Source organism: Trichosurus vulpecula, chromosome 6 (assembly GCF_011100635.1).
Source record: "Trichosurus vulpecula isolate mTriVul1 chromosome 6, mTriVul1.pri, whole genome shotgun sequence".
Taxonomy (NCBI): domain Eukaryota; kingdom Metazoa; phylum Chordata; class Mammalia; order Diprotodontia; family Phalangeridae; genus Trichosurus; species Trichosurus vulpecula.
In genome coordinates this window covers 272,588,460-272,613,095 of record NC_050578.1, presented here as the reverse complement: position 1 = coordinate 272,613,095, position 24,636 = coordinate 272,588,460, and the positions used below count along the sequence as shown (strand labels likewise).

At 55.2% G+C, this 24,636-nt stretch overlaps 3 protein-coding genes across 3 annotated transcripts; 2 read left to right on the top strand and 1 right to left on the bottom strand.

The window, feature by feature from the left end:
- Window positions 1-1,514: 1,514 nt before the first annotated feature.
- NXF1 (nuclear RNA export factor 1) lies at window positions 1,515-15,492 on the top strand. Its single transcript, XM_036763400.1, has 21 exons — window positions 1,515-1,682; window positions 8,782-8,974; window positions 9,259-9,418; window positions 9,668-9,751; window positions 10,134-10,238; window positions 10,329-10,409; window positions 10,542-10,611; window positions 10,715-10,803; window positions 10,918-11,025; window positions 11,165-11,274; window positions 12,803-12,839; window positions 13,093-13,161; window positions 13,350-13,405; window positions 13,523-13,630; window positions 13,719-13,777; window positions 13,872-13,987; window positions 14,200-14,242; window positions 14,343-14,418; window positions 14,500-14,682; window positions 14,852-14,912; window positions 15,153-15,492. The coding sequence occupies exons 1-21, from the start codon at window positions 1,655-1,657 to the stop codon at window positions 15,189-15,191; spliced, it is 1,875 nt and encodes a 624-aa protein (XP_036619295.1). The 5' UTR covers window positions 1,515-1,654; the 3' UTR covers window positions 15,192-15,492.
- A 2,987-nt stretch (window positions 15,493-18,479) lies between these two features.
- TMEM223 (transmembrane protein 223) lies at window positions 18,480-19,941 on the top strand. Its single transcript, XM_036764878.1, has 2 exons — window positions 18,480-18,816; window positions 19,587-19,941. Exons 1-2 carry the CDS (start codon window positions 18,489-18,491, stop codon window positions 19,877-19,879), a joined length of 621 nt encoding a protein of 206 aa, XP_036620773.1. The 5' UTR covers window positions 18,480-18,488; the 3' UTR covers window positions 19,880-19,941.
- TMEM179B (transmembrane protein 179B) lies at window positions 19,942-24,604 on the bottom strand. The gene is made up of 5 exons (XM_036764877.1): window positions 24,437-24,604; window positions 21,033-21,220; window positions 20,822-20,956; window positions 20,425-20,503; window positions 19,942-20,337 (listed from the first exon to the last, which is right to left on the bottom strand). The coding sequence occupies exons 1-5, from the start codon at window positions 24,530-24,532 to the stop codon at window positions 20,176-20,178; spliced, it is 660 nt and encodes a 219-aa protein (XP_036620772.1). The 5' UTR covers window positions 24,533-24,604; the 3' UTR covers window positions 19,942-20,175.
- Window positions 24,605-24,636: the final 32 nt, after the last annotated feature.

The following is a 24,636-nucleotide window of genomic DNA, read 5'->3' as shown; positions in this document are numbered from 1 at the left end:
AATATCTGACCCCCAAGGCTCCTTCTGGGCCCTCCTCTCTATTCAAAAGGTAACTTTCTAAACCCGTGTTATGTCCATTTCTTTGCACAGTTATCTCAAGGCAGATGTACTAGATTCGAGGACATCCTATACCACATCACCAGCTGCCCATTAAACATTTCCAGATGTCCAAAATAACTCATAAGCCTTAACGCTCCCCACACATACACAACTTGCCCTGTTTTTGAGGAGTGCACTATCAACATTCCAGTTCAATTAAATTCAATAAACATTTATTAAATGCCTACTATGTGCTAGGCACTGTGCTAAGCCCTGGGGATACAAATGAGAAAAAGACAGTCCCTCCCCTCAAGGAGCTAAAGGGGGAAGACCCCCCACACACACACACACAGACTGGAAAGTAGGGAAGGAAGGGGACACGCGGGTTGCCTGGGTGCAGGGGCCTCTTGTAACCTCCACCCTCCAGTGCCAGGTGAGAGGAGGCAGAGGGAGGTGTATTTGTAAGGCTTGGGTCAGCGGCCAGGTTTTGAGTTCAGCGAGCAGGGCCCCCTCCTGTACAGCTGAAACCAGCTCAAATTCAGAATCGTACCCCCTCCTCACCGCCCCCACTTCCACGGAGCCGCCCCGGCCACATCCCGGCAATTCCACAGGCACGAGTGCTGTCGGCTCTGGACCTCCTCTCAGTGCCCTGGCCGGGGTCCCCCTGCCCCCCCCTCTCCGCCCCCGGATCGGCCACGAACCTCGCTGCTTCGTGCGGAGAGCCTCACGCCTGCCTCCGCACTGCCCTTGGGCATCCTCCCTGCCAGGCGCCCATGACCCTAGTCTCCCACCGCGACTATGTGTTCCCGGTTCTGGAGGAGGCCTTTCCTGATTCAGCCCTTGCCCTTTATGACGCTGGATGGGCTTTAGGGTTTGCTACGTGCTTTGCAAATATACAACCACCCTGGGAGGTGGGCATATGGTTATCCCTATTCTACAGTTGGGGAAACTGAGGCAGACAGCGACGACGTGACTTGCCTAGGGTCACGCAGCTAGGATCTGAACTCAGGGCTTCCCGACTCCGGGACAGCGCACCACCCGCTGCCTCCAAGGCTAGCTCCTAGACGGCTGGCACAGCGTCACTTTTCCTAATCCCGGCGCTTAGCCCGGTACTTGGCACACAGTAGGCGCTTACTGGGTGCATGGTGACTGACAGACCCACGATCGCTCGGCTAGTCAGCGATAGAAGGGAAAGGGAGAAAGAGACAGACTTCTGCAGGCTGCCTCAGTTTCCTCTGTGGCTCAGAGACCCCGGCTTCCGGAAGTCGAGGGAGGAGCGGGGCGAGGAGGGGCCAACCGCTGCGCCTGCCCAGCCCTTTCCGGGAGGGACGCGCAGGCGCATCTCGTTTTCCTGCCGCTCCGCTCTCCTCGGGCCGTGTGCGCAGGCGTGGCGTGCCCCAGCTCCATTGTTGCGTCCGCTTCGCGTCGCGGTTCGGGGCCAGTCCCGCGGCGTGTGGAGGCCGGCTCCGGGGAGGGGGCGTGCGCAGGCGCGCCGGGGAAGCGGAGGGGGGCAGGGGGCGGTGGCTCGCTCTGAGGCGCAGGCGCAGTGCAGCGCGGAGCGGCGGAGGGGCTTCGACGTTTGTCAGAGCCGGTGTCCGGCGTCCTGTGTCTCGTCATGGCGGACGAGGGCAAATCGTACATCGGTGAGTACCAGGGCCCGGGCCGCAGGCGGGAGCTGCGAGCCGTGGGAAAGGGCCGGGGCCAGGGCCTGGTGGGGTGGGGGGGCGGCGTGGAGAAGAGGCCGAGGCCCCCGGCCCTCTAGATCCGGTGGAGCGCTCGGATGCGGGCGGCGGGGGCGCGCCTCGAGCCGCGAATGGCGCCCCTGAGGCGGCGGGGGCGCGCAATAACCGTGGGTCTCGAGGGCCCCACCCCCACCCCTGGACCGCCTGCCTCCCCTCGGGTGCGTGCGGGCTGAAGGGGGAGGGGCGGCCCTGCCAGCCCAATAGTGACCTTGAAACCTCGGTGACTCAGTTTCCCCCCGTGTGCGTGTGAGACGAAAGCGCGCGCCAGTCTCCCAGAAGCGGGAGGGCTACCGAAGGGCGGCCCACGCGTGGGATCGCGACCGTGTTTTCTCGTCTCCTCTTTGGTGCGGTCTGATTCCCAAGGCCGCCCGGGCGAGGGGAGGCACACACAGACGGGGGGGAGGGGCCGGAACCAGCCGACCCCGGCCCTGCCTAGGAAACGTTGGGCGCAGTAGGCCGAGATGATGTTGTTTTGTAGTGTGGCCCTCGAGCCCTGGCAGGGTCCCACGGAGATGGTCGAGCTCCTACTATGGCCCACGCTAATAGAACTCACACAAAGGGAAGTGGGGGGGGGGTCCTGAGACAGGGTCTGAGCCGTGCCCCCCCAGAGGGGGAGGGAAGGGGGCCCCTGGCAGCAAGGGCCAGCCCCCCTTGAAGATGCGGAGAGGAGGAGGGGGCTGAGGGCTAAGGCAAGAAGGGACCGTCACACTTCCAGCCTCTGCTCAGTGACGTGGGTGCAGCGGACCTGCCTGGCCTTTGCCTGGGTCACGCAGCCCGGCCGCATTGGAACTGGGGACCCCTGACTCCAGGCCCTCAGGCTGCCCCTGTGATGAGAGGAGTGACACCTGGAGCTGGAGGGAAGGGAAGGCTGTCAGTACTGGGGAGAAGAGTAGTCAGTCAGGAGGGGATTGTCACCAGTGAATCACCAGGCACTGCCCGGTGCGCCCTGCTGTGTGCTGGGGGGAGGACTTGTGCCTTCCAGGGCTGGGCAGAAGCACCAGAGAGGGAGAAACCTGAGGGGAGCTGAGCCAGGGAGGCGGGCCGGTTTGGGAATCACTGCCCAGTTAGCATCTTCTAGGTAGGGGTATGAACCTGCTGCCTCCAGGCCTCTGGGGCCTCTCAGCTGAGTCCTTTTATTAAGGAGATTGGTTCTTTGAGGCCGCACTTGAGGACCTCGAGGCCGAAGGTTCCCCGCCCCTGAGCTGGACTAATCTTTGGCCCTCGCTACATGCCTGGTTGGCGTGTGCTGCTGTTGTCTCCGTTTTTAGGTGAGGAAAGTCAGGCTGGTAGCAGTAAGGGACTGGCCCAGGGTCACACAGCTAGGAAGTGTCTCAAGGCTCTTAAGACAAGAGCTTTAGTGATGCTTGGCAAGAGTTTGCATCATGGTTAGGCTTGGGTTTTAGGATGATTCCACAGGCAGCATTGGGAGGATGATCAGAGAGAGGAGAGACGTGAGACAGAGACCAGTGAGGAGGTGCGATTAGCAGTGGAGGCCAAGTGAGGCTACCCGATGAATGAATGGAGGGTAGTGGCTGTGTGGAAGGAGGTGGGGGTGGTGCTTTGTTCCCAGGCACCCCTCCTAGGACCTGGTAAATGATACATTGACCAGAGCACCCACTGGAATGACAGCATCTGAGTTCCGATTCCTTCTGTGAGCCTCGATGCCTTTGTGACCAGGGGCAAATCCCTATACCTCCTAGGGGCCTTTGTTTCCTCATTTATAAAATGGAGAGGTTGAACCAAATAATTTTTGAGCTTCCTTCCGGCTCTCAGTCTATGATACAATGATCCTTGCCCACCTGTGCAGATAAAGTGTGTACAGAAGGAATTATAATAGGAGTTAAAATGTCAAACAAAAAAAACAGGCAGAAAAAGAGCAGGAGGTCCTTTGGGTTGGGGGGATATGTTACCCATTTTTGTTATTTTTATTGACATTTGTTTCATTGCCTTATCCCTCCCCCCTCTCCTCCCCATAGAGCCATCCCTCGTAACAAAGAATAAAAAAAGGAGATCTTTCCAACCTGTCTGGTGGAGTCTGGCCCCGGTGATCCCCCACTTCTGCAGTGGGGCACACTTTCCCACCTCTTCTGAAGGTCCTTGGAATTACCCAGGGTGCAGCCTCGTGGGTGCTTGTCCTCTTGTTCTTTGTCCTTACTCCAGTCATTGTGTATATGATTCCTGGTGCATGGGCCCATGTGAGACTTCCCAGGCTCCTCCACCTTCTGCATGTTCATTGTTTCTCATACCCTTCCTCTCCGGCCCTCCGTTGATGGACATAAGTCTTTGTTCCAGTTCTCTCTGTTTCCCCGCACTCACTGGCGCTGCTATGAGTATTTGGAATATAGGGCCTTTCTGTCTCTGACATCTTTGGAGTGCAAAAAGACAATGCTTTTTTAGCATAACTCCAAATGCTTTCCAGAGTGGTTGAGCTAATTCACAGGTCTGTCAACAGAGTATTTTTGTGCCTGGCTTCCCAAACCCTGAGGGGGCAGAATCTTAGGGGAAGATGAAGATTTCAGTTTTAGAAATGTGGTGAGATTGAAGGAAATGTTTGGGGTGGAAATGAGGTTTTGGGAATCATCTACATAAAAGATAAAACTTGAAGCCTTGGGGATCAGTGGGATCAGCCCTTTGGGGAAAAGCCCCACTTAAGGGGTGGATGAGGAGTTACTAGGGAAGGGAAATTGAAAAATGCTGTGTGAGGCAGCGGTGGTCCATGTCAGAACTCTGCCCCTGCAGAGGCACAAACTGGCACCCCCTGCCCCCCGGGATTTTGATAGCACACACCCCAGTGTGGCAAGCCCCTGGGAGGCCTAAGGCCTGGGAGTGGCCGCTGTGCTTCCAACCAGGCAAGGCATTGAGGACACCCAGTCTCCCCGAAAAAGCATGCTCTGTGAGGTCCACCAGGGGTGAGAAGAAAATGGAAATAGAGTGAATTTTGAGATGTCTGGCAGGTGTAAATAAATCTGAACAGACACCCCCGCCAACACACACAGTAGCCTAGAGGAAGCCCTGTTACAGAGTCTCACTCCAGGGCCCTAGTGAGGACAAGACCAAAGGGCACATTGCTTTTTTCCAGCTTGCCTTGAAGCCATCCTTGTGTGCTGCTGGTTTGACTCCAGACGAAGCTTTGAAAACCACATTCTCCTGCTCCAGAACCTTTTGTGCTCTTCTCTCTTGAAGTTCTTCTTAAAGGGAAACTCCCAGTTTCTTCTGAAACTGTCCATTTCATTCATCACTTCCATTCTTAGACCATCATTTGTTGAGAGCCATTCCCCAGTAGGTGGGCACTCCCCTAGTGGCCAGGTTTGGGCTACTCCAAAACAAGCTGCTAAAATATAATGGGTCACAAGAAGTTTAGGCAGAACAGCTCTGGGCCTGCCTGGAGTCAGCAAGATCTCTGTTCAGTTACAGCTTCACACACCCGGCTAGGTCACTTAACTGAGCCTGTCTGCCTCAGTCTCCTGACCTGTAAAATGAGGATCAAAATTGAATCTCCTTCAGTGAGCTGCTGTGAGGATGGAATGAGGTAACATTGTAAAGATACAAGAGTAGCGACTTCATAAACGCTTATTCTCCTTATTATCCTTTAGTAACTTTTTGGGCGTTCCCGCAGCCCCTACAATATTTGTCTAATCTGATTAGTGTGGGGAGTTATTTTAATTTGCATTTCTCTAATTATTAGTGACGAGGAGCATTTTTTCATCTTTTCATCGTGTTGTTGTTGATAGCCAGGCAACCCCAAGCATTTATTAAATACCAGCTGTGTGTCAGGCGCTGTGTGCTAAATGAAAGGGGAACAAAGAATGGCAAAAGACATTTCTATCCCTTTAAGCTCTCTTAATCTAATGGAGAGCTTGTATCTCGTCCTTTGAAAACTGCCTCTTTTACTGTTTATCTTTTGGGGAATGGTTACTTGTTGAGTCATTCAGTCACGTCCCACTCTGTGTGACCCCATGAACCATAGCATGCCAGACTTTTCTGTCCTCTATTTCCAGAAGTCTGTCTGAGCTGTTTGTGGCTTCTGTGACATTATCCAATCTTTCCCATCATCAGTCTTTTCCAGTGAGTCCTGTCCTCTCATTTGATGTGGCCCAAGTATTTAAGCTTCAGTTTCAGTATTTGACCTTCCAGCGAATAAAGTATTGACTGATTTGATCGCCTTGCTGTCCAAGTGTAGCAACAATGTTGTTAGCAGCTACTGTGGCTGTGTAAAACCAACAACAACCAGCACACAGGGCTGCCAACACAGGTTCTTTGGTCTGCTTTACTAAGGAAAGTAACTTTAAGGGGTTAACAGTCTCACTTTAATCCAACATACAAAGATCATTCACTTAGTTCAGGAGGAAGAGCCAGCAACCTGAACTTCAGAGCAAATGCAAACAAATTACAAACATATTTTATGAACAGACCAAATACAAACCAACATCTGGATTAGCAAAGGGAGGTGGGGTTACAGCAGCTTGCCCAGAGTCACTCGCTACTGAGAGCCCCAAAAGTGCCCCTGTTTTAGGGCCCTGAAGGACTCGATGCTGAGAAGTACTCAAAGAACTGTGAAAAATCCCAGTTAGGGTATGGGAAAGTTAATCCCTAGTACCACCACATACGAGTCAATGACTCCTGATCCAATTAAAGAAACAAAGGCCAGACTTGATTAAATAAGTGCTAAAAGAGGAAACAGTAAAATAAAGTCCCACCTTAATTGCTGATACACCTAGGAACTCTTGAAAGTTTAAAGTATTGGATTCTCTTGTGCTCAGCTTTCCTTGTAGTCCAACTCTCACAGCCATGCATTACTACTGCAGAAACTGTAGATTTGACTCTACAGACTTCTGTCCGCAAGGTGATATCTCTGCTTTTTAGTCTGTCCAGACTTGCCGTAGCTTTTCTTCCATAGAGTGAACGTCTTTTAATTCACCCTTTCCAGTGATCTTTGAGCCCAAGAATATAAAATCTGACGCTGCTTCCGTTTCTCCTCCCTTTATTTGCCAGGAAGGGATGGGGACCAGTTGGCAAGATCTTAGTTTTTTTACATGTTAAGCCTCAAGCCAGCTTTTACACTCTCTTCTTTCACCCTTATCAAGAGGCTTCTTAATTCTTGTTCACTTTGTGCCACCAGAGTGGTGTCCTCTGCACATTTGAGATTGTTGATATATCTCCCAGAACGTTAATTCCTCCAGCCTGGCATTTGGCATGATGTACTTTGCATGTAAGTTAAATAAGTAAAGTGGCAATATACAGTCTGATCCTCCTCCTTTCCCAATCTTGAACCAATCTGTTCCAAATTCGGGCTTAACTATCGTTCCTTGTCCTACATACCGGTTCCCCAGGAGACAAGTATGATGATCCGGTGCTCTTTGAGGACTTGCCATATTTTGTTGTGATTCACACAGTCAAAGACTTTAATGTAGTTGTGCAATAAAAAGCTTATGTATCTGAGCTGCAGTCAGCTCCGGCTCCTGTTGTTACCGACTAGAGCTTCTCCACCTTTGGCTTCCAAGTGTGGTTTCTCTGTTGACCATGGTGATGTCCATGTGGCTTGTTGAAGAACAGTGTTTGCTACGACCATCGAGTTATCTCGGTAACACTACTAGCCTCTGCCCTGCTTCGGTTGGTGCTTGGACGCCACAGTTGCTGTTACTCTAATTATCTGCTGATTTCCTACTTGGGCATTCCCTTCCCCTGTGAGGAATGTGACCTCTTTTTGGAGTGTTATTCCTAGAAGATATGTAGGTCTTCATAGAGCCGATCAGTTTTGGCCTCTTCCACTTCAGTGGTTGGAGCGCAGACTTGTGCTGCTGTGATGCTGAATGGTTTACCTTGGATTCAGACAGATATCATTCCGTTGTTTTTGAGACTCTGCCTCAGTACAGCTCTTGTCCCCTTGCATTGATGTGTGGGCTGCTCTATTTCTTCTTAGGGATTATTGCCCCTATGTAGTGATCATCTGAATTAAAATCCTCTCCATTTAGGTTCACTGACATCCAAGATGTCAGCGTTTAATCTTTGCCTCTCCTGTTTGATCACATCCAGCTTAGCTTGGTTCATAGATCTTACATTCCAGGTTCCCGTGCGACACTGATCATTACAGCATCGTCTTCAGATGTACCCACAGCTCTGCTTCCTTCCCGCCTTGGCCCAGCTGCTTCATTAGTACTGGAAGTACTTGTAGTTGTCCTCTGCCCTTCCTTTGTAGTGTGTGTGTGATGCCTTCTGACCTGAGGGCCTCATCTACCAATGTTATCTCTGATCATTTTGGTACTGCCCATGGAAATTTCTTGGCAAACATGCTGGAGTGGTTTGGTTTACCATTTCCTTTTCCAGTGGATCTTCTTTTGTCAGAACTCTCCATCATAACCTGTCTGTCTTGGGCAACCCTGCAGCGCCTAGCTCATACTTTCATTTAGCTACAAGCCCCTCTGCCATGACAAGACAGTGATATGGGGGCGGGGGTGGGGTGGGGGGGGGTTGTTCTTAATCTTGTACATTTGAGTCAGTACCTTATGACACCTTTATCAGAGAAACTTGCAGCACAGATTTTTCCCAGTTCATGTTTCTCTTTTAATTTTATCTGCATTAGGTTTGTTTATGTAAAACCCTTTTATATTTTATATAATCAAAACTGCCCATTTCATCTTTCTTGTGATGCTTTCTTTCACCTGTTTAGTCACAAATTCTTCCTTTATCCATAAATCTAAAAGCTGATTTCTCCCTTGTTCCTTATAATGCCTATGGTGTCACCTTTTTATGTCTTAAATCATGCATCCATGTAATCTTTTCCAGGGTTCCATCCCAGTCTTGCCTCCAGGAGCCTCTTCCATTTGAACCATATAGCATGTATAGGTTGTCTGGCGCAGTGGAGTTGCCTTGTGTCTTCTAGTCTTATGGGTTTTATCCCTAGCTCAGCTTGCTTCGGACGCCACGTTTGCAACCTGGTAAATGCTTTGTTGACTAAGTTCTTCTTTTGGCGTCTGACTGGGATCTTCATTCCTCATTCCAGAGCACGATGACCGCGTTGGAGGTAGTTTCCCCCAAAGACGGAAGAAAGGCCGAGGCCCCTTCCGGTGGAAATATGGTGAAACAAATTCACGGCCCCGAAACCGAGGTGGCCCTGGTCCCCGAGCCTCGCGCCCCGAGGAGGACGATGGCGATGTAGCAATGAGTGATGCCCAAGATGGTTCCCGGTCCCGGTAGTAAGTACCCACTCCCACCCACAAGAAGGAACTTTGAATGAAGCAGCCCTAGGAGGACCAAGTCTCTTCCCCCACCTGACCCATACCCTCAGAGGTGGGAGACTGTTCAGCTGTACTACCCCTCCAAAGAGTTAGGAATGCTCAATTAGCAAACATTTATTAAGCACCTCCTGTTTGCCAATCACTCAGCCCGCGAACTGATGATTGTGCAATGAGTCTTCGGCAATGGTTTGAAATGAGGGAGTCCAGGAAGTCGCCAGTTCACTCTGCCTTTTTCTCTGTAGCACACCTTACAACTCACGACCTAACCGGAGAGGGGGCGATAATTGGCATGACCGGGACAGAATTCACGTCACTGTGCGTCGAGACAGGCCTGGCCAAGACAGAGGAGGTGCTGCTGGCTCCAGCCTGGATGCAGCCTCTAAAAACTGGTTCAGGATCACAGTGAGTGCCACTTTGAGACCATACTGAGAAGAGTGGGGGAAGCTCGGCCTGGCCTCCCATGCTGGGGGCGGGGAATCTCCAAGGCCCTGGAATCTGAATGTCCTGGTATTTGGGCAGGGAAAGCAGAAGAATTGTGTTCAATCTGTTCTTTAAATCTGTCAGAATCCTGGCTGGAGAAGAGGCTGTTGCTGTTCTCTCCCTAATGCTGTTCCTCTCACTTCTCCCCCCCCGCCCCCCCCCCCCCCCCAGATCCCTTACGGCAGGAAGTACGACAAGTCATGGTTGTTGAACTCAATCCAGAGCAAATGCAGTGTCCCCTTCAATCCTATTGAGGTATGGGCATGTGCCCAGACTGGGCTCCATCATACCTGCATGGTGTAGGCCACAAGTGCTGATTAAGCACTCCCTGTGTGCCCCTTGGCAGCTGCCTCCCAGCTGGGAGGACAGTTTGGTGGAAGAGGGCTAACCTCATTCTGACCTCAGACAACGGAAATCACAGGCACAGGTTTAGGCTTGATGAGGGGTACACTTTGCCAGCACTTGGAGCTGTCCACAAGTGGCCATGGGCTGTGGTGGGAGGATGCCCTCCTTGGTGGATTCTGGGAAGGGGGTGGGGTAGAAGGGATCTCCTCGATCAGCCATGCTCGACCTCTGAAGGTTGGTCTTGTCAGGGAAGGGCCATTGACCCTAGGTTCTGCACTGTGTCCTCCTCCAGTTTCACTATGAGAACACCCGGGCCCAGTTCTTTGTGGAGGATGCCAGCACAGCATCTGCCCTCAAGGCTGTGAATCACAAGATTTTGGACCGAGAGAACCGAAGGGTAGGAACGATATTGGGGGTCTGGGGAGCAGGGCAGGAGCCACGCTCCTTGAGTGTGTGATCCTCATTGTGTGGCTCCGTGTCCCTGCAGATCTCAATCATCATCAACTCATCTGCCCCGCCCCAGTCAGTGCAGAATGAGCTCAAGCCTGAGCAGGTGGAGCAGCTCAAGGTGAGGCCCAGTGGCATCCTGCCTGTCCTGGCTTTCTCCTCTGGCCTTCCTGTCTCTCCCTCCTCTTCCTCCCTCCCGCTCCAAGTCCAAGAGACGTGATCTCTGACTCTGCCATCCTTTCCGCCATTGCAGTTTGTCATGAGCAAGCGCTACGATGGCTCCCAGCAGGCCCTGGATCTGAAGGGCCTCCGCACAGACCCAGGTATGGCCTCTGACCCACTCACGGTGGCTGGTGGGATTCCACACAGCCAGAAGCCGAAGGCTCTTCTCTGAATGTCTGTTCCTTTTCTCCCCAACCTCTGCAGACTTGGTGGCCCAGAACATCGACGTTGTCCTAAATAGAAGAAACTGTATGTCTGCCTCCCTCCGGATCATCGAGGAGAACATCCCTGAAGTGAGGCCTGCTCTGTTGGCCAGCCTGGCCTTGGCAGCCGCTGGGGTGGGGGGTCAGGCCCTGGATCCCGGCCCCACCCCATCCTCACACCCGCTTCTCCTTTCACTCTACCAGCTGCTGTCCTTGAATCTGAGCAGCAACCGCCTCTACAGGCTGGATGATTTGTCAGAGATAGTGCAGAAGGCACCGAATCTCAAGATCCTGAACCTTTCTGGGAATGAAGTAAGAGTTGGGGCTGGGCCAGAAAGTCGGGGAGAGAGGGAGGGCGGGCTCAAGGGGTCAGGCCTGCACCCAGGGCAGCTCAGCCCTCGGGGCCTTGCTTGGGAGGTGCCTAGCCCCCTCTTCTGCCTCCTCTGTGTAGCTGAAGTCAGAGCGAGAGCTGGACAAGGTGAAGGGGCTGAAGCTGGACGAGCTGTGGCTCATCGGGAACCCTCTGTGTGATGCTTTCCGGGACCAGTCGTCCTACATTAGGTCAGTGCCAGCCCCTGGCTCCCCTCCTGGGGACCAGCACCCCCTGGGGGGATGACATAATTTGCCCTGAGGAGGCCCAGCCTGCGAGAGTGGAGCCCGGACCCGGATTCAGCTGCCCTCTGAGCGAGGAGCCCACAGCCCACTCACTCCCTGTGGTATTCGTCTGTGTCTGTCTGATTGGCTTGAAGGTTTCCTGCATCCCCCCGTTTGTTGCTTCTCCCCTTTAGCACATGGCCTCTTCCAGCATCTTCCTTCTGTGCCTTCGGCTCCAGGGAGGGAGCAGGGACCCGTTCGTGTAGTGCCCTGGGGACCCTTGACCCCCCTCCCCAGTCTCCCTAACGTACCTGGTGCTGAGAGCACAGCCCCGTGGCTGAGCCAGGGCCCGTTACTGCCAGTGTCTCCCTGCTCTGATGGGCCCGACTTTACTTAGATGGGCGCGCTCGCCCTTTGGGCCTGTGGAGGCGAGAGGAGGCCCTTTTCCCTCACTCAGTCCATCACCTTTGCTTAGTTCCAAGAGCTGGGCCCGCAGCCGGTGGGCTGCCAGGACCCCAGGACAGGAGCCAGGGGTGGAAGCTATGGGGGCACAGGCCACTGAGGAGATGACCCCCCATGGGGGCACAGACCCTCCCTTACTCGCACACGTCCCACACCTTGCTTGGCCCCGGAAGATGGCTGGTTAGCCAGAGACGGGTAAGATTCCTCAAGGGAGGGACAACCTAAGACAGGCACAGTCGCACAGGGGCCAGCAGGAGAGAACTCGGGGGCCAACAGAGGTGGGGCACAGACCCTCACCCCCCCAGCTTTGCGGGGCCTGACTTTGGAGCCCTCCTGCCAAAGGGCGTCTCCTGCCCCCGTGGCTGCTCCACCCCACGTGCCCAGCTCAGATTTGGACCCAGGCAGAGGGCAGACTCAGCCCACGAGAAGCATCAAGGTACCTCGGAAGCCTTTGTCTTCCTTTCCCCTGGACTGTAGGGCAGAGGGCAGTTCCAGGAAAGGCCTGTGTTAGGCAGCCAGTCCTCCCTTGTTGCTCTCCACCTCTTCTCCCTCCTCTTCTTTCCTTCCGTGCTCCTGTCCACCCTCAGCCCTGCCTCTCCCTCCCCCCACCCTGGCTTCTCGCTGTGTTCCTCCAACATCCTGTCCCACCCCCTGGTATATCTTGGCCCAGGCTGGGCCTGACAGCAGTGATGGACATCATCTGAGGCAGCTGGGTCCCTGGGCTCCCACCCCCTTTCCCCCTCCCCTGGGCTGCACAGGTGAGTATGAGGAAGGTAAGAGAAGGGAGCCCCTTGACTGGGAGTATCACTGCTTCCCATGAACTTGAGAAAGGGGGACAAGTCAGGAAGGAGGCTGGGCTTCAGGGGTAGGTAGTGAGGTCTACATTAGGGAGCTGAGCAGAGGGATCCCATGGCCCTGAAGGGCCCAGGGCTGGGGCGGGCCGTGCCTGGGGTCTTGGTGTGTTTGCTCCTAGAGCGGCCCTGGCGACACGGTGGCTCTGAGGTGTCGCTCACTCCTGTCCCGTTCTTGACAGCGCCATCCGGGAACGCTTCCCCAAGTTGCTTCGTCTGGTGAGTTCACCTGGCTTTCTCTCCTGTCTTGGACTCAGTGATCTGAGGTCCCTTGTGCCCCATCAGTTACCCAAGTGGCATCTTAAGCTTTGTTCTCATCTTTTCCTGTGGTCCTTCCCATCCATTGCTCAACCTGGGTCTCTGGGTTGAGGTCTCCACCTGTTCCTCAGCCTGTGTCCCTGTGACTCTTCACTTACAGAGGATCCAGACCTTTTGTCCCTCACTCTGTTGCCTCTTTCTTTGCTTTCCCCAGGACGGCCATGAGTTGCCCCCGCCGATTGCTTTTGATGTGGAACCTCCTACTACGCTCCCGCCCTGCAAGGTACTGGACCAGAGGCTAGGCCATAGATCTGGCCAGGGGTGCTGAGGCCAGGGTTGGATTCCTGTGGGCCCTGACATGCTGCCCCGCCCTACCCATTCTCACTAACTCACACACACTCTCTCTCCCTTCCTCCCCACCCCCGCCCCCCTTTCTCTTTCTCTCTGTGTTCCCCTCTGGGTTCAATGCAGGGTAGCTACTTTGGATCAGAAAACCTGAAGGCCATGGTCCTGTACTTCCTGCAGCAGTAAGTGTCAGAGGCGAGAAGGGGACGGGCAAAGACAGTTCCTGTAGCTGTGGGCTTTGCAGTGGTCCTGTCACACCAAGCTTATGGTGAGGCCTGATTTGCTTCCTTCCTTTGCAGGTATTATTCTGTGTACGATTCTGGAGACAGGCAAGGGCTGCTGGACGCTTATCATGACCAGGCTTGCTGTTCCCTCAGCATCCCCTTTACTATCCAGAACCCAGCTCGGTGAGTGCCCCGTCTGGGGGGCGGTGGGGAGGTAGGGGTAGCGCCTGTCTCTTAGAGGTTACCACTCTCTCCTGCTTGCCTGTCCTAGGGGCAACATGAGTGAATACTTCAAAGACAGCAGGAACGTGAAGAAGCTCAAGGATCCCAGTGAGTGGGTGATGAGGGCCCGGGCTGGGAAGAGCAGGGCTCAGTGTTCAGGCTGGTCCCGAGGGCCCCTTTAACAGCTCTCTTCCACCTTTAGCCCTGCGCTTCCGGCTGTTAAAACATACACGCCTCAATGTCGTGGCCTTCCTTAATGAGCTCCCCAAGACCCAGCATGATGTGAACTCTTTTGTGGTCGATATCTGCGCCCAGACGGTGAGCACCCCATCCTCAGCCTTGCCCCCATCCCTGCCCTCACCCTCCCAAAGGGCATTCTTGGAGGCATGGACCCAGGAGATGGGCCTGGGCTTGGGAGAGCTGTCTGGGTCATGGGGCCCTTGTGGTCAGGGCAGGACTCAGGCCCGGGGTCTGCTTGCCTGAAGACTCATCTTCAGTTTCTCCACAACCATCCTGCTTCTGTCTTTTAGGAAACACTGCTGTGTTTTGCTGTGCATGGGGTCTTTAAGGAAGGTGAGCTAGACCTCATATTTCACCCCTCACCCCTCCTGATGCCTTGGGCTCCAAAGAGTTTGGGTTTGACCTGTCTTTTTCACCTGGCTTTCCCCTACAGTGGATGGAAAATCTCGCGACTCTGTCCGTGCATTCTCCCGAGTGTTCATCGCTGTCCCCTCGAACAATGCTGCCAGGTAAAGGTTGCGGTCACACCACAATCCCTTGCTTGGGCCAGTGTTTGGGGGATCAGGGTCTGATGTCCTGTCGTCTTTCAGGCTCTGTATCGTGAACGACAAGCTCTTCATAAGAAACGCCACCACTGATGAGATCCGCCGAGCCTTTGTCATGCCAGCTCCCACCCCCTCCTCCAGCCCTGTGCCCACTCTCTCCCCAGAACAGCAAGAGATGTTACAGACCTTTTCAACTCAGTCTGGCATGAACCTGGAATGGTCACAAAAGTGAGTGTCTGAAATTGGCTGAGGTGGCTGTAGACTGTGAGAGAGAATGAGTGTGTGTGTGTTTGTGTTTGTGCTGGCACATGTCACGACCACACCCTTACGCTCAGGTTGGGGTGGTAGGGTCCTGTCTGTGTCCTGAGCTCACTGGATTCTTCCTCCCCTGTGCCAGGTGCCTTCAGGACAACGATTGGGACTTTGCTAGAGCAGCGCAGGTCTTTACCCAGCTCAAGGTGAGGCCCAGAGATAGAAGGAAGAGTCATTTAAAAGCAGGAATTTCCTTTTATAGCTACTAGCCGAGGGACAGCCCCTTGGGGCTTAGTTTCCCTATATTATAGATGCAGAACCTGACACTGGCGGGGGCAGATTTAGGACTGGGCTGGTTCTTTTGACTCTGGGCAGGGGAATGGCTTTTTGCAGAAGGTTCTGGGCATCAGACATTGCCAGTCCCGTGCTCCCTCCCATCTCTGCAGGCTGGCGGCAAGATCCCAGAGGTGGCGTTCCTCAAGTGACTCGTGACTCCTGAAGCAGCGCTCCCCATCCCCGTCCCTCGCTTCCACCTCATCTGGCCTGGGGCCAACATTACGACTGTGAACAAGGGCCGAGAGCGTCCTGGTCTCCCATGTTGAGGAAGACCTCGCCTGCGCTGCCATCGTTGCCGTCAGCGCCCACGCCCTCTTGGAAGCCAAAGCTTTGTCTATAGGACTGACACTAAACCTTCGCCGAGCTCAGATGTCTGAGCACTCCACCACCTGGAGTCCTTGTTCTTTGTTCTCTTTTTGATGATAAAGAGTGAAGTTTTATTTTGTGTTATTTGTAGCCAGAAGTGTTACTTATTCCTGTTACTGGAGCCCCCGTTGATGCCTGCTGCTGTGGGGGAGCCGGCTCACTGTCTGTCTCCTAGCAGAGGCTGGGCTGTCCCAGCCCCAAGAGTGTTCCTGTGGTCTTGCTGTCCTGTTCTCAAGACTCTTCTGTTCCCCCTTCCCTCCCCACCCCCCAATTCCCCCATGTCAATTCCTAGGTCCTCCCTTAATTCTCAAGGTTTGTTTGTCAATAAATACTGATAAGAGCTAGAAACTTGAGACTCCTTCTGGGAAGGGGAAGACCAGTTGGGAGGAGGGATACAGAGGGAGAACTCTAGAGCCTGCTCTGGTCTGAGGAAAGCAGGCCAGCTGGGTGGGTACTGAGAATTCCAGCTGTGGAAAGTGAAGAGAGAGGGAGGGAGGAGTGAGGAGAGAGATGGGCCTACATACTCCTCCCCCCACCCTCCAGGTTTATTCTCTCCCACTCCCCCCCTCAACCCATTGAGAAGGTAAGAAATCAGTTACAAATATGTCGTAATCACAACAAAATCCCTCTTTAGCACGTTCAAAAAAAAAGGGAAGGAAGAAGAGACAGTGCATGATGATCTTCACCATCTTGTTAGAATTGTAGATGGTCTGGTCCTGCTCACTTCACTGCATCAGCTCATCTTGGTCATTCCAGCACTCTCCTATACCATGACTTGTTTAGCTATGCCACACTGCATGGGCACCCCCTGGGTTTCCAATTTCTTGCCTCCACAAAAATACTGGTATAGACATTTTTGTACATAGAGATCCTTTCCTCTTTTCTCTCATCTCCAGGTCAGAGGACAGAGTTCCAAACCGCTTTCCAGAATAGTGAACCCAGTTCACAGCTCCACCAGCAGGGCCAAAAGCCATGCTGAAGGGTTTGGGCAAAGGCTGACTTGTTGCTGTGGCAGCTTAAGGAGGGTGACCCCACTTGTACACCTCCCCAGGGGGAGTCCCACTGGAGCACCTGGGTAACCAAGTCATCAAAGCAGAACAGGGGGAAGAATCTTGGAGGTTGATTAGGTGGGGAATTAGTTTTAGCTCGGGAATATAGGAGTGGAGGTGACAATTCTCTTTTCATGCTGCCATTTTGACTGCCCCCCGGGTGGGGGGCGGTGTGACAATTTTCAACCACTCCTGAGGGCAGCAAACACCTGAACGGGTGGTTCCATGGCAAACCAGCACACTAACTGCCACTCAGGACCAAACACAATGCTGCATTTGGGTTCCAGGCCCTCCTTCCCTTGGTCTCGCACTGGCATGGGAGTGGCTCCCAAGGTTCATAGAGATGAGAATTCTGCCCAAAGGCTCTGTTTTCTCTCTTGGCTCCTTAGGGACCAGTGGCGTGTGTAGGAGGGGCGGGTGCTTGCTAGAGCACAAGGTGGGAGAAATGGAGAAAAGGGCTCACCTATCTCAAGATCTTTACGCTGATGCGGTGATGCCTCCATTGACTGGAAGTGCTTGGCTTACTGAGCAAAGGAAAAACACCGATTTGCTCTCCCCAACCTCATCCCTCTCCCCACACCCAGCTGAGAATCTTGACTCGTTCTGCAGAATAGGGGCCGTCTGCCATTAGCTTCGGCTCCTCCCTTCTTGCTGACCTATCGCTCCGATGCCTTCCACCACTCTCCTGTGAAAAATCCCTGGACTGATCGTTCCCTTCCTACTATCTCCCTCTCTCTTCTGCCCTTTGTAGTCTAACCTCCACTCCCCTCTCCCTTCCACGAGGCAGTCTACGCTAGATGCTCCTCTCCCTCTCAACCTCTTACAATCCAGCTTCTTTATCATTCCACCAAAACCGCTCTCCCCAAGTGACCAACGATCTCCTGACTGCCAGATGCAGTGGCCCTTCCTCCACCCTCATTGACCTCCCTGCAGCCTGGGACGCTGTCGGTCACCCTCTTCTTCCCGGATCCTCCCTTCTCTCGAGGTTTTCAGGACACCTCTCTCTCCCCCTCTGACCGATCCTTCTCTGGATCCTCTTCAGATCACTTCCTCTAACCGTAGGTGTCCTTTAGGGCTCTGTCCAGCTTCACCTGGGGATCCATCAGCTCCCACGGATTTAACGACCACCTCCATGCTAAGAATGTTCACGTGGACCTCTCCTGCCCCTGCCTCTCTGCTGACCTCCAGTCCCCACATCTTCAGCCTCTTGAATTGGATGCCGGGAGACATCTTAAACCTTTATGTCCCCAAAAGAGCTCGTTACCTTTCCCCTAACCCCGACTCCGTCAGCCTCCAGCCCGCTGCGGGAACCAGCCCCTCCGCCTCTGCGCTCCGGGCATTCTCCTTCCCTGAACCCAGGTCTGGAAGGCCCCGCGGCACTCTGGGCACAAGGGACTGTCCCCTGCCTCCCTGCAGCCCCGCATCTAGCACCGGCGCTTGGCACACAGGCGCTGCACGTTTCCCGACTGACACCTGTTTTGTGCCGGGGATGGCGCACAGTGCTTCACAAATGCGATTTCACTTGCTCTTCCTACAACCCTGGGAGGTCCCCGCTATTACCAACACCCTCACTTTACAGATGAAGAACCTGGGGCAGACGGTGGTCACACGGCTGGATCGGAGGTTCGGGGGCTCCCCTGGTCTTTAGGAACCTTGGGCGAGCGCAACAGCGGCTCCCGCTTCCCGGGCCGGGGGTTTCCCATTCTTCCCGCCAGGCTCGACCTCCCCCCAGTCTGAGCCCTCCCGGCTCGGAGCTTCCTGAGGGCAGGGAGGCCCCGGGCAGCGCGGGACGCGGTGCTCGTGGACGGAATGGCTTTAAGTGGACAAGCGCCCGGGGCCCTCGGCGAGAGACCGCAACGACGCTGCAGAAGGGCCAGCCTGGACACCGGCTGGGAGCCCCGCCCCAGTGCCTTGGGGGCCGGAAGTCCCGCCCCGGCAGAGCCTCGTCGGAACCAATGTTTTTCTCCCACCCCTCCTTCTCCGACCCGGTTCCTCGGGGCCGGAAGTCCCGCCCCGGAAGCGGCGCACACCATGGCCGGGCTGGCGGGGCTGGCGCGGGGCGTGGGGCGCCTGGGGCCGCCTGGGGGTTCCTGGGCCCGGGCCGCGCTGCACGAGGCGGCCCCGGCGCGGGACGTGCTGCTCTTCGAGCACGAGCGCGGCCGCTTCTTCGCCTTCCTGGGCCTCTTCTGCGCCGGCCAGGGCGTCTTCTGGACGTCGCTGGCCGCGGCAGCCCTGGCCGGGCCCGGGGGCGGCGTTCAGAGCCCCGAGGCCGAGAGCGGCGTTCAGAGCCCCGGGCGCCGCCCCAGCCCCGGCTCCGCGCTCTGGCGCTACGGACTGGCCGCCGGCTGCGCCTCCGTGGGTGAGAGCCTGGGCCGGGTGGCGTATCCGGGGAAACTGAGGCCTGCACCACCCGCTCTTTGGGCGCCGGACGACCTGTCCGTTTGGGGGATCCGGGAAAGGCGGGGACGTTCGGGGTCAGCGTCCTAACAGGCAGGGGCACAGCCTGAGCAAAGGCTCCGAGGTGATCCCGTCACGCAGAGCGGTTTCCTGTTGGAGCCCCTAGGGCCCAGCTGCTGGTCCGTAGGGAGGAGCTGTGATAAGTGGGGACTCTCCAAAGCCCCGGAGGCAGGGTGGTCCCTGCGACCGCCCGCCCTTTAACTTTCATCGCGTGCCAGTGTGCCTTGTCTTCCTGGAGCCCACCCTGCTGCCATCCCACTCACCACGTTAGGGATCACCCACCTTGTGCTCCCCCTCATCCTTGGCTATCCCCCCAGGACAATTCCAGCACCTGACCCACGCGGCTACCCAGGGACTGACCAAGTCAGCCCACCCAGCAAACTCCCGGGGTCATTACCCCCCAAACAAGCATCCATGGCCCCTTCCTCTCACTCCCCCCTCCTGGGGTCTCTGGCTTCCTCCAGGCACCCCCTGTCCCCCAGCCTTCCCTTCCAGAGCTGTGCCGGCTTGTTTTTCTTGGTGTGCCCTTGTTCAGCTTAGTGCCCACACAGTAAGCGCTTAATAAATGCTTCACTGTGATCATTCTACATCCCTGCAGAGAACCCCAGAAGTCACCTAGACCACTTCCAGGGGCCCTGGCCCGGCTCACCCCCGCCCCTTGTGCTTCCCCAGGCTTGCTGGTGCTGGCTGCCGGGCTGCTCTTCTCCCAGCGCTCCGTCCGCTCGATCCTGCTCCGGAAAGGAGGGCAGCAGGTGACGCTGACCACGCACGCGCCCTTCGGCCTGGGTGCCCAGTTCACTGTGCCCCTGCGTCAGGTGTCCTGTCTGGCTCATCGCGGGGAGGTGCCGGCTGTGCTCCCGCTCAAGGTCAAAGGCCGCCGCTTCTATTTTCTTTTGGATAAAGCCGGACGTTTCCCCAACGTGAGGCTGTTTGACATCACGGTGGGAGCCTACCGGAGCCTGTGAACGCCTGGCCCTCTTTCCCAGTGTGGAGACTCAGTAACAAATAAAGAGACAGGAAAGCCCAATGGAGATCCCTTTGTGTTTTCATTCATCAGGAAAGGTCACTTGTAAGGTGGAAGGCCGCAATGTCCGGCTACAGAAACAGCAGCAGCAGGAAGGGGGATGGGAGGGAGCTGTTGGCATTTCTCCCCCTCCTAGGAAGCACTGGGGGAGCCCCCGCAGCTGCAGAACAGGGCCGCCAGTCACAGGCACTTGGGCATTCAGTCTTTGGTCAGGAGGTTGCGAATTCCAGCTTCTCTTCAGGGACGGGATGGGCGGCCCCCGAAGAGGGCATCTGTTTCCGAGCTCCACTCAGGGTCCCCTCGCTCCAGGGGCCGGTATGGGGGGGCTTCCCACTTCCACTGCAGCAGCTGTAATGCCAGAAGCAGGCACCACAACACCAGGCTCACCCAGGAGGAAGCCTGCATGAGAGGGCAGAGAGGAGGATGGGCCATGTGGAGCCTGCCACCCACCTCCAGCTCTCCCCACTGCTCCCTGGCCCTCCTTACTTCTGCGTTGTACAGGGTAGAATAGAAGTGTAGGCCAGGTCCGGGAGGCATCCAGCGAAGTTTCTGGGCGTCTGAGCAGCTGCACAGGCAAGAGAGGCTCGATGAGCAAGGCTGGGGGCTCCCCAGGTGCTGGGCAGTGGGGCTGGGATTTCCCTGGGGTGAGGAAGCTCCCCCTCCTAATGCAGACTGACCCCCGAGGTGGCAAAGCTGGTGTGTGTCAGTGACTGGGAAGGCAGCTCTTTGTGCACCAGGGCCCGCGGCCTGCCCCCAAGGTACCCCACCCAGGGCAGTGCTCCTTCCATTCTCGCCCCACTGTGTGTCCACTGGACATCACAATGGCCAGATGGGCAGGCACCAGCCTCATGTCCCTCCTTCCTCTCCTCTCAATGCCCATTACCAGTTCACAATCTTAAAGCGCATGATGGAGGCACAGAGGGTCTTGGTGCCAAATCGTAGGATACAGGATGATACCAGGACCAGGAAGATGGCCACAGCTGACAAGCCCATTGAGATACGCAGGCCAAGAGGGCTTCTGCAGAGGAAGAAGCACCAAGGAGTTCAAGTATGCTCCCCTTCCCCAAGGGGACCCCCCCCCCTCCAATAGTCACCTGTGAGAATCTTCAAGGCAGCTGCTGTACGTCCAGTAGAACAACATTAAGAGGCCATAGAGGGCCAGGAGACCTGAGACCCCTGATACAAAGTAGCAGAGGGATGGGGCAGAAGAGCTGGACAAGGAGAAGGCAGAGTCATTCCAGAGGGCGGCGCCATAGACAGGGCACTGGCCATTGAAGGAGCCCTATGGAGAGAGGCAGGCTCAGATTTCCTCTGGTGGGCATGGCCCAAGCACGTCCCCTTGGGCAAGTTAAAATGCACACCTCTGTCTTTTGGCAAAAGATGGTTTGTAGGGTCTCTCCCAGCATTCAGTAAGCCAATGTGGACAAGGAGCATGTTAAGAACACAGGCTTAGAAACAAAGGACAATTTTATCATCCTATACTTGACTGCATGAGGGAAAATGGCAGAGCTAGCAAAGGGCTGGCCTCTGATCCCACTGGTGCCACCTCCTGGGCAGGGGACCCTGGGCAAGTCTCTGACCTCTGCCAGGACTCCAAGACGGGAGAAGAGCTGGATACAGACTACAATGCACTGACCAAGGAAATGTTCTCACAGGGCATTCCCTGTTTCATTGACATCAGAGGGCCAGGCCACATGAGAGCATGAGATATTCCCAGAATGCTGAGCTATACAGAAGCATCCAGGGAACCAACCAGGAAGGAAGGAAGGGAAGGAGGAGGGAAAGAAGGGGGGAAGGGAGGGAGGGAGAAGGGAATGAAGCATGTGCAAGCACATCTTTCTAAATGAGACCTGTTGGGGCTTGTCTCCCTGCTGCAAAAATAAACAATTCAAAATTGCACAAAGCCTTGGACACTGTTCCTCCTGTCTGGAATTCTCTCCCTCCTCATCTCCACCTCCTGGCTTCTTCCAAGTCTCAGCCAACATCCCACCTTCTGCACAATCCTGTCCTCCTAAGCCTTACTGCCCTATACTCCCAATTCATTCCATCTACACTAACCAGCTGTTTCTGTGTTGTCTCCCTCATTGGGCTGGGAGCTCCTCCAGGGCAGGGTCTGCCTTTCATCTCTTTTTTGTATCCTCAGTGCCTAGCACAGTGCAAGGCAAACAGGAGGTGCTTAATAAATGCTTGAGGCCTGGCTGTCATGTCCTGATGCTGAGAGAAGTAAAGGCCAACAGACCCTGATGCACAGTGGTTCTGACCAGGCCTATACAGCCTATGGCCCTCGGGCCATCTCTCCTTCTAGTCAGCACTTGATGGACCAACTGTTCTGAGAATGGAGAGTTGTTTAAAGTGACCTGAAACCTTTTGGTTTTGCTCCATGTCATTTCTCTTTTCCAAGTACAGCCCTCCCCTCCCCACTCCCCCAGCTTCCCAGGGAGGCTTCCTTTGCTAACAAAAGATTTAAGTTCAGCAAAACCATGTGACACATGAATTGCCGTACACTCTAAGACAGCAGACACACCAGGGAAAAATGGCTTTTATGAGATACTCTGGGTGGTTGTGAGGAGGGGGCTGCTCTGTTCTAATGAGGTACAACAATCCTTGTTTTTTGAATCTAAGGTTCAGCCTGGCCTGAGGCGTGGCCAGGATCTGAACCAATGGAGTGGCATTTTGAGCAACTAAAAAGTCCAGGCTTCTCAAGTCAGGAGCAGGACAGGGCTGGGCAGGGCCAGGCAGTACAGGGAAGGGCAGAGATGGGGAACTGTTCATCTCTCCATTGGCACAACCCCTTCCTGCCCCACCAAGCCTTTGGGTCTCTAACCTCAATGCTGTTTCATTTCCTTCTGGTCCTAAACCCGGGTGGAAATCAAGTTAGAAGTGGTCACTGCAGAAAGTGACAAAGCCTTTACCAAATCAAAGCTGGAACAGCCTCCAAGGTCCTGAAGTGAAATCTCTGGGAAGTGGTCCTCCAGCCCAACCCACCCTGGGACTGTACTCTTCAGGAACCAATCCCTTCTCACATGGCCCAAAATTCTCAACAGTCCCTACCCATCTCCCCTAATTCTGCCCAGGACAGAGACTAGACCTTCACATCCTTGGAAGCAGACATCACGTACCCTTAAAAGCACTGTGAGCCACTTCAGGGGATCGTCCTCGACGAGTATAAGCCTGAATAGTCATGGCAAAGAACTAGAAAGACAGTGCCCACTGACTGGCCAAACAGTGCATGGTAGCCACATGTGACTGGCTGATACCACACATCGAGGAAAGACAACAAAGAAGCGTCAAAAGACTTCTATGAACTGATGCAAAGTGAAGTCAGCAGGGTCAGAAAATGACCACAGTGACGTAGGTGTTAAGAAGCCAATGTGTGGAAGGTAGGGTGGCCGAGCTTGCCCCCAAAAGGAGGGACCAGAAGGCGCCGCTACCCGTTCTGTGCAGAGGATGGGGGGAAGGGCGTTGGAAGGCATAGGCGCCAGAAGCCGACTTCAGAGTGAAGTTTCTTTTGCTTCTTTCTTCTCCTTTTCGATTCTTAGTTATAAGTTTTCTAGGAATGATACACTGAAACAGGTAAGTGGTGGAAAAAAAACAAAAGATAGCAACAATTTCTTTAGAAGACAAACCAAGATTCACACAGAGCCTCCAACTCCAAACCCTGGGGCAAAGCAGCGAGAAGAGAACTCCTGGGCTCAGGTCCCAGGTCTGTTTGTTCCTTGGGGGGGGCCTTTCCCAGGGCCTGTTTCCTCCTGTGTTCCAAGGTCCCTTCCTGCTCTGTGGCCCCATGACTTAGTAAGAGCAGTAGCCTAAGCAGGTCCTTAGAAGGCTCAGGAGAGCCACGTCTGGAAGGTGGGGCGCTTCCCACCCCAGTCCCAGGAACAAGGAAGAGAAGTGAGCAGCTCCTCCCTCCCCAAATGAGATCACTGCTGATCGTGGGCCAGAGGAGTGCGAACACCTCTCCCTGCGCTGCGGGGACACCGATGCCTCCTGGGCTCAGGAAGAGCCAGCATCGGTCCAAATCCTGCCTCTTCACTACACGTGGCCTAGTACAAAAAACCAGCCCAGCCGCCTGTGGCCCCTCGGGCCAAGGCCGCTTCTGTTGGGAGGGGCCCCTCCCCGCAAGTGGTCACCTTCAAACTGCACCAGTGACGATACGTGAGCGTGACCCTAACTGGACACAGCCCCTCTGATACATGTAACCACTTACGGGGACCTGGCCATAATCCAAGCTTCTCACTGTCCAGGGAGAGAAACTGAGGCCCAGGGGACGTAACTAACCGTGGGGCCAGGGAGTCCAACCCCCCCCCCTACATTGTCCAGAAGGAAACTGAGGCCCAAGGAATGGAAGTGACCTTGGAGACCAGGGAGTCCAAACTCCCCCCCACACACACTGTCCAGGGGGAGAAACTGAGGCCCAGGGGACGGAAGCGACCTTAGAGGCCAGGGAGTCCACCCCTCCCCCCGCCACTGTCTAGAGGGGTACACTGAGGGCCCCCACCTGCGTCCGGACGACTGCCGCGGCCACCACTGCCCCGGCCAGGAAGGCAGCGGCCAGGAGCACGAGCTCGGCACGGTGCAGCCGGGGGAGCGCCATGGCCGCCCCGCCCGGAGCAGGCCCCGCCCACCCCGAGCCTTCGCCGGCCCAACCGCCTCGCACGCACACGACGTCATCACGCCAGCCTGGGCCTCGGCAAATCT